At 41.4% G+C, this 7,794-nt stretch overlaps 1 protein-coding gene across 1 annotated transcript in view; it reads right to left on the bottom strand.

The window, feature by feature from the left end:
- Positions 1-987: 987 nt before the first annotated feature.
- LGR4 (leucine rich repeat containing G protein-coupled receptor 4) overlaps positions 988-7,794 on the bottom strand; it is a 74,346-nt gene continuing 67,539 nt past the window's right edge. The window contains exons 17-18 of the mRNA XM_036384016.2: positions 7,177-7,251; positions 988-4,233 (exon numbers count right to left, since the gene is read on the bottom strand). Coding sequence (XP_036239909.1) covers positions 2,954-4,233; positions 7,177-7,251 — 1,355 coding nt within the window. The 3' untranslated portion in view covers positions 988-2,953. The remainder of the gene's footprint in view (positions 4,234-7,176; positions 7,252-7,794) is intronic.

The following is a 7,794-nucleotide window of genomic DNA, read 5'->3' as shown; positions in this document are numbered from 1 at the left end:
AAAATTCTCTCCTTGCCTTATGTTTTTCATTCAGTCAGCCTTTTTGACTGCTAAACCCAGCACTGGAGCTCAGTATGGCAGCTGTGGAGAGCTCCAGAGGCAAGGAATGTGCCACTGCTGTAAGAACAGTTTCAGCTAGCTTTAGACTCTAGAAAAGCACAGGAGTTATTTTCTGTGGGCACCCCAGAAGGGTGTCACTTGTTTCAGTCTGAAAAGTGGAATTAGGAAGCTCTACCTACCTGAAGAGACTGCTGAGGTGACAGCTCAGAAAGCCACTGGTACACAGGTAACAAAAATCCCACAGGCTGCTAACACAGAACAGCTTTAATGCAAGCTGGGTCCCCATGTGTTTGACATTCCTTTGGAGCAGCAGCAGTTCCCAGTGGATGAGAACACCAGAGCACTGTGCCCTGGGCTGGGACACAAAGCAAGGTGGTGTTTGTGATCTGGATTCTCCCGTGGCCCTTGTCCCCGGGTGTCACACACGAGGTCACGCAGAGAGAGGCAGGTCTGCAGCACTGCTCCTCAACAGCCTGGCTCCAGGAGCTGCTCTCACATTCCTTCCCCTCCAGCAGCTGCAAGGCACTGGGCTGACTGCATTGAAGAGTTAATTGTAGGATAACTGAACTCCAAAAACATCCTGAGATACAGTGAAATACCAGAGCTTCAAATGCATCACATCACCTTTGTACACAGCATGGCAGCAAAGGCTCGCTTGTGGAACAGAAGAAATAAATCCATAGGTAAGAACACTGAAAACACAACAGGCTTATTTCCTTCCCCACTGATTAGAAATGGCAGCTGACATTTACAGTCCTTTTTGACAAGCATTCTTATTACCTCTGACAGGTTGGCCAACAGAGGGAACGTGGGACAAGCTGTGACTCTTATACAGTGATGGCTCAAAAAACCCCCACAGTTTCAACATTAAACAGTAGAAATATGAAAACTATAATCTGTATGATTATTCAAAACATACTAAGAACATTTCCACTCAAACACAATACACAACACCTTTAATCAAGAGATTGCTTCATAAAAGGGCCAACAGGTCGTTTAAGGTTTTTAACCTTTTGCATGCCAAGAGTCATCATTATTCTGAAATCAGATCCACTTGCAAATTGGCAACTTTCTTGCTTTTCTGGCAGTTCTTTCCTGAAACTTTCACTACACGTAGCTCAGAGCAGATGAGACATAATTTATGCTCAATAACTCTATATGTGCACTGTTTTCAGCTTTAACTTTTGAAAAACAGAGATAAATAACCACAGGTATTCATGTACCCTTTATTTGCTTTAGTGTAATATTCCATGCTAATTGAAGATGTAATATTCATGAGTGTAAATATAAGAATTAACAACTCTTGGATGGTTTTCTTCCCTTTTTACACTCGAATATTTTGGCTTAAAAAATTAACAGCATACAGTAAATATTCCTCCCATACTTTGTACAAACTACATGATTTTGATATACAAGGATCCTGTTTTTATTATAGTGACAATATACAACCACGTCTATTTACAATGAAAAAAGTACATAAACCACATTTTAAACATTCTGCTACTGGCAGCCACTATTGTTTAGGAGGTAGCTTTAATTAAAAAAATGAACTGAAGCCACATTTCCCATCATGGGTTCTATCAAATAACTTACAATACAAAGATAAAAATTCATTGTATGAACAGTATGTACAGTTTAATTCTCAAAACAGCAATCTAGCTTTAGATCTTAACAAGAATTTCTCCAGAGTAACTGGGATGGCAGTGGATTTACTCTTGATCTAGTGTATCATCCAAAAACCTTACATAATGACTTAATCATGCATTATTAAATTTGTATTGATCATATTTCAAACTAAATATAAAAAATTGATCGCTGGTTGTACTTAAATCACTTGGGTCTCAGAACTTTAATGCTTTAAAAAGATTGCACTGATTTAGGTGAGAATCAGTGACTTCGCACAGTGTACTTCACTGTCAGTAAAGTATATTGGAAAAATGTTTTTTTTTCAGTGCCAAATTGCGTTGCATTTTCCCTCCATTTCCTGAAGTCTCAGCCTGTCATAGGTATTCCTGGAGTGCTGTGACACTGAGCAGGCTGCAGAGCACTGGCAGCCTGATGGCACAGACACGAGCTGTGTGCAGGGGCAGCTCTGCTGCCACCCCACAGCCCTCACTGCTGCCAGTGCTGCCACTCGACTCCTAATACTGAACAAACTTGTGTGGTTCACCTGAAGTGATGCGCCATCACTGGAAAAATGTGTTTAACCCTACTGTTCCTGACAGCTGTTAATATTCTGATTCCAATAAACCTACAGAATATTGGATTACAGGTACTTTACTGCAACAAACTTCTTTTTTTTTAAATTGAACATTAGCTAAAATACAAAACAAACACAGTATTCTGATATTGCTGTCACAGTTACATATGGGAGAATTAATCCCTTTTTTTGGCCCTGCAATAAAATGCATCCTGAGATTCAATGTTGAATATACTATACAAAGCTAGCAATAGATTCTTTGCTTAATTATAGAAAAGTCACATTTAAAAATAATTTCTATAATATTAAACAGCTGTCCTTTATATTGTGCTTTGTTGGGGGGGAAAAAAAAGAACTTACCTCACCACCAGAAGAAGCAAAGTATGACTGCAATACGATGTGGAAACACACTATTAGCATGTAAAAACTGTATAAAAGAAACCACTATTTTGTGAAAAGAGTAAAAATATTGGGTAGCAATTTTGGTTTACCAATTATTTACAGTCAGGGCAATCGATTTATTTAATTTTTTAAAAAACGTATGGCTCAAGAAGTCACCGCCCACTTCCCTTCTTTACAAATGACACTAAATAACAATTCCAAAAGTGCTTCCTGCTTGAAAGGTCAAAACAGGCGACAGTGTGCCAAGCACGACACCTCTTTTATTGGAACAGCTGAGGGCAGAGAGCCCGCTCAGTCCTTGATCCTGGGGATGTTGTAGGCGTAGCGCACCAGGGGGAAGCCCCTGCTTTGGTAGAAGCAGGCGCGGCCGCAGGCCTGCACTTGGTCCGAGCTGTCCGACACGAAGGAGTCGTCCTCGTCCGCGTAGTCCGAGTGCGCCACAGACTGCGTGCCACAGTCCGACCAGGAGCCGTCCTGCCTGGGGCACGGCGCCACGGCCAGTGCCGGACAGCTCTGTGACTTCATTAAGTGTTTGCAGGGCACGGGCTTGGAGAGCAGGAGCGACTCGCAGCACTCGCACAGAGCCACGTTGCCGCCCTGCAGGTGCGAGTAAATGCCGCAGTCGTAGTAAAAGTCCTGCGCCACGTCCCCCTGGGCGCCCGCGGCGACGGCCACTGCCCCGCTCCTCCTGCTCAGCTGGCGCCTGAGCACCTTCCAGTCTTCCTTGAACTTGGGGTTGAAGAACACGTAGAGGACCGGGTTCAGGCAAGCAGGCAGTGGGAAAAATATCAAAGTGACAGACTTCATGATTTCGGGGCTGATAGAAATGGCCGTGATCAGCGGTGCGAAGGAGAAGAAGGCAACAGGACAGAAGAAGATGCAGTTGGTGAAGATTAGCCAAGCCACATGCTTAATCGTGCTGGACTGGGAGTTCTCGGAGAGATCCTCCTTCTCCAAGTTGCAGTAGAGCTTAGTGTAGATAACAGCCATCAGCAAAAATGCTAGGGAATTCAGCAGCACCAGAGTTACTGTGAAACCCAACAAAGGTGTTTCTCCAGTGGGGAAGGGCAAGCAAAGGGGTGATGCCGAGTACTCTGCTTTATAAAAGAGCGGTAAGCAGCCCGCTACCAGAGCGCACAGGAAAGCACAAAATGCTGCAATTTGAAATTGTTTTTGGCGGTTGCTTTTCCCCTTTTTAATAAACTCCTTTGCAGACAAGCTCCGTTCAACAGCTGCCAACATCAGGAAAAAAATGGCACTTTCCGATGAAAAAACTGCAAGAAACCCAGCAATTCTGCAACCAGTGCCAGTCTCCCACCATATGCCAAATTCAGCAAATCTTCCCCAAGACACAGCATCCAAGAAAGTTAAAATACCAGTATAGACTCCCATAAATAAGTTAGAGACAGAAATCAGGCTTATGAACAGTTTGGAAGATGGCAATGTAGTACAGGATGCAAATATTGTTAACATGACAAGCAGGTTGAAGAACAAAGCAACCAAAAAAATAAACCAGACAGTAAGGCGAATCATCCAGCTGCCCAATAAATATTCACAAGGCTTAAAAGCACCTAGAAGAAAACAAAAAACAAACAGAAGGACAACCAATTTAGGAAAAGATTCTGCCTTAATAAGCAAGATTTTGAGAAGGTCTTAAAAGTGAACTCCTCATTAACTCATGAATAGAATACACAGCTGAACTGCTAAATAGGTCAGCTGAAAGCAAACTATTCTGCTGAAGTTATTTACTAATTAATTATGCCTGAAATAATAATTACTGCAGTGAATGGTCACTTGGGAACATTTTGTATAAACAAGCTAGCTAAACAAACTTAATTACCTTTTAGCTATTCAAAATAGCTTTTATTAGTGTGACCTAAATACTTTTTTATTTTATGTAGATTTCATACTTTATAGAAAAGGATGGCAAAAAATATAAAAGTGAATGTCCACAATCCCCTTGTAAGGGAGAAGAATTTTTTAGAAAGAACATGTTCTCTCAAAAAATTATTCACAAACATGCCTTCTGAAGTAACTTTTGGTGACAAGAAAACATCTGTAGAACAGCAGCCAAATTCAATTTAAGCAGCTTTAATAGGGACAGGAATTTACCACATGCCCTGTCCCCCAGACACACCACTGAAGGGCACTCTGAGCTTGAAAAGTCATATGAGAAAATAATTTTTTGGGGTTTTTTTGTCACCTAAAACAGCTTACATAATAAAAAAAATATAACAAACAAAATAAAGGAGACAAGACAAGGAACATACTGCATACCCTTCTAATCCCCCTAACTGCCATTTATTCCATAGGGAAATCCTACTGATTTTAAGTAACAATTACAAGAACTTAACCTCTCCTATATCCCCATTAGGCATCTCTATTTGTCCTAAGCACAGTAGCTCAGGATCCCTCCCTGCAGCTGAGGAGCACTCAGGGAGCAGCTGAAAAATGCCAGCCTGCAAAGGCTGGAGCCAGCCTGTGACTACTGAGGGCTGGCTCTGTGCTGCACATGCCTTTCCTCCAGGCAGGGGAAAGGTAAGGACAACCCATCCCTGGTGTGGGCAGGATCAGAACTGCCAAGAATGATTCAATGGCAGTGAAAAAATCTCACAAGGCCTAAAGCAACTTCCAGAAATTAATGAACTGACAAGCAAAAAAAAACAAAAAACCAACTTTTTGTTTAAATGGTCAAGCTTCATTTTTGGGCAGAAAATAATGAAGCCCACTGGATTATCAGAAAATCAGGAGTAAAACCCCTTTTTAGCAGGTATTCTCAAGTATAACATCAATGACAGAATAATTAACCTTACAATACCTGCTAAGCTGATCTACTTAAAAATAAAAACAACTTCCTACTTATGAAATTTTAAAATGTCAATTCTGTGCTTACAAAAATCAATTTGAAGCCATTTTTCTAGTAGTTGTACTTGAGACAAAAAAAAGCCACTACCCTTTGCTGCCTTTCTCCCAAATCCTTTGGGTTAAAAGTTACCCTCCTCTCACACTGATATTCCCAACCCATGCTGGGATGGGGCAAAAATTCATGCTTGGAAGGGTGTTTCAGCAAATTTGAGCTGCTTGAGCACCACTGCTCAGCAATCCATTCTTTAGGCAAGGTGCAAAGTGGATCTCCAGGCTGAGCAGTGATTCAGAACTGACATGGTGGGTGGAGTATCCTATGAGCAGATGGCAGCATGGCATAGAAACTTCTCACTACGAGAGGGACGGGTGAAAACCAAGGCAAGCTGTGAACTTGTAGAACAAGCTCTTTCTTCTAGACCTACTACAGCATTTCTGGCATGGACAAAAAGAATGAGCTAAAGACTTGAAAAATTTAACCCATGTAACACACCATCTTAATTCTCATTCTGTAAACAGGAGATCAAAAGCAAATAAGCACCTTTAACAAATTAACTTTTAGATTATGTACAATTACATTAATATATTTGACTTTCTGACTACAGGACTTTTTGGCTGTGATCAAGAAATCCTTATGGTATTCTGGATATTAAAGCCAGAGCTAGCTCAAAAGATAAACAGATTTTCATAACATAAAATAGTAGTTAGGAGAAGAGAAAGAAGTAAGACTTGGAAAACTCCTGCTCACCCAGGAGTAACTTCATTGGAAGCATAGTGTATCTGCATGTTCCTGTTTAGGCAAACAAAAGGGTACAGGATGTAGGGAAGGAAACTCTGGAGAGGCAAAGGCAGAAAGCAAGAGACACCACAGCAAGTGCTTCAGGAGCTGAGGGGAACCGTGTACAGAAATTGGCACTTTGAGTAAGAGAAATAGAAGGGCAGAAACCTGCCTAGAATTAAATATTCATTGCAAGATCAAAGACTTGCAACACTCCTGGACTGTTCAAGCCTGACTTGGAGTAAATCTGGTATGCCAATAAGACTGTTCACTGCACAAGTGTCCAGAGGAGTTTAAGATGCTGCTGCCTGCTCCAGCTGCTTGCAACAGCCCTCTGCTCACAGTTAATGCAGCTACAGCAGGGCTGGGGAACAGATCACATGGCTGCTCCTCACCCTCTCTCCTGGAAAGACATCAAGCTTCCTTAAAACCACCAATGACAGACAGCAGTTTGAGTTAAGCTTTTAAAGCACTGGCTGAACTCTCACTGAAACAGATGAGCACTCACACAGTCTGCTGCAGACAGCTCCTTGGAGAAATAAGGCAGAATTAGGAGGCAGCGCATTAGCAAACTCCAAATATAAGCATTACACTCTTTGATTATTCTGCTTATGGAAAGAGGTTTTGGTATTTTTCCTAGGACAGTTCTCCAATGAAGGGCTATGTGTCTAAAGCTGACTCAGATCTTTGTGACTTCTTGTCCAAAACAACACTGACATCAAATCAAGTTTCACTGAAAGCACTGGAGAATTTCATCTTCTGTGTACAGAATGACTACCAGGAATCAAAGATCTAATTCACTCATAACACCATAATTCTCTGCATAACACCATGCCTGAAGGTCAGTGTGGCTAAAGCACATGATGAGATTTACCTGTTGCTGGTGTACAGTGAATAATAGTCTGTCCCAATTCCTCATTTTTCTCATTTCTTAGAATATCTGCATTAGCTGTAAAAGTGAAAAACATGTTAGTTGCAGGAAGAAAAATAAGTGAAAGGGCAGTGAAGCTGCCTAGGATGGAAGTAGTTCAGTGACACTTGAGCCTTGTGACAAGTGAAGTGCTTCTGGTTTGCCATATAAGGTCTGATGCTCAGTGCAGAAATTTCTACTCATAGGACTTTGTAACCAGATCAGTGGGGAAGGAGCCTGAAGTAGTCAGGGGAAGAACAAGTCCTGTCTGAATAGAAAGGCTGAAACACTGAGAACAATAAAACCATGACAGAAGCAATACCTGCAGTTTGACTTTTTTTTTAATTACTAATTTTTTTCAGACAGGCAAGTCTTACAGTGTCCAGCACATCTTTCATATGTTTGGAAGGAACATGGCACTGCTGATTTGTAAACAATTGCTAAACACTGTGAGAGATCTCTTCTGAAGAGACTTATATAAAGACTTACATTTTTCCTATTCCCTTATTCAAAGGCAACACACACTTCTTATTCTAGTCAGGTACAAAACAATACTGCTGGTTAAGTACATGAAACATTTAC

Source organism: Molothrus ater, chromosome 6, assembly GCF_012460135.2.
Source record: "Molothrus ater isolate BHLD 08-10-18 breed brown headed cowbird chromosome 6, BPBGC_Mater_1.1, whole genome shotgun sequence".
Classification (NCBI taxonomy): domain Eukaryota; kingdom Metazoa; phylum Chordata; class Aves; order Passeriformes; family Icteridae; genus Molothrus; species Molothrus ater.
Note: the sequence above shows the minus strand (reverse complement) of the source record. Positions and strands in the feature narration are given on the sequence as shown.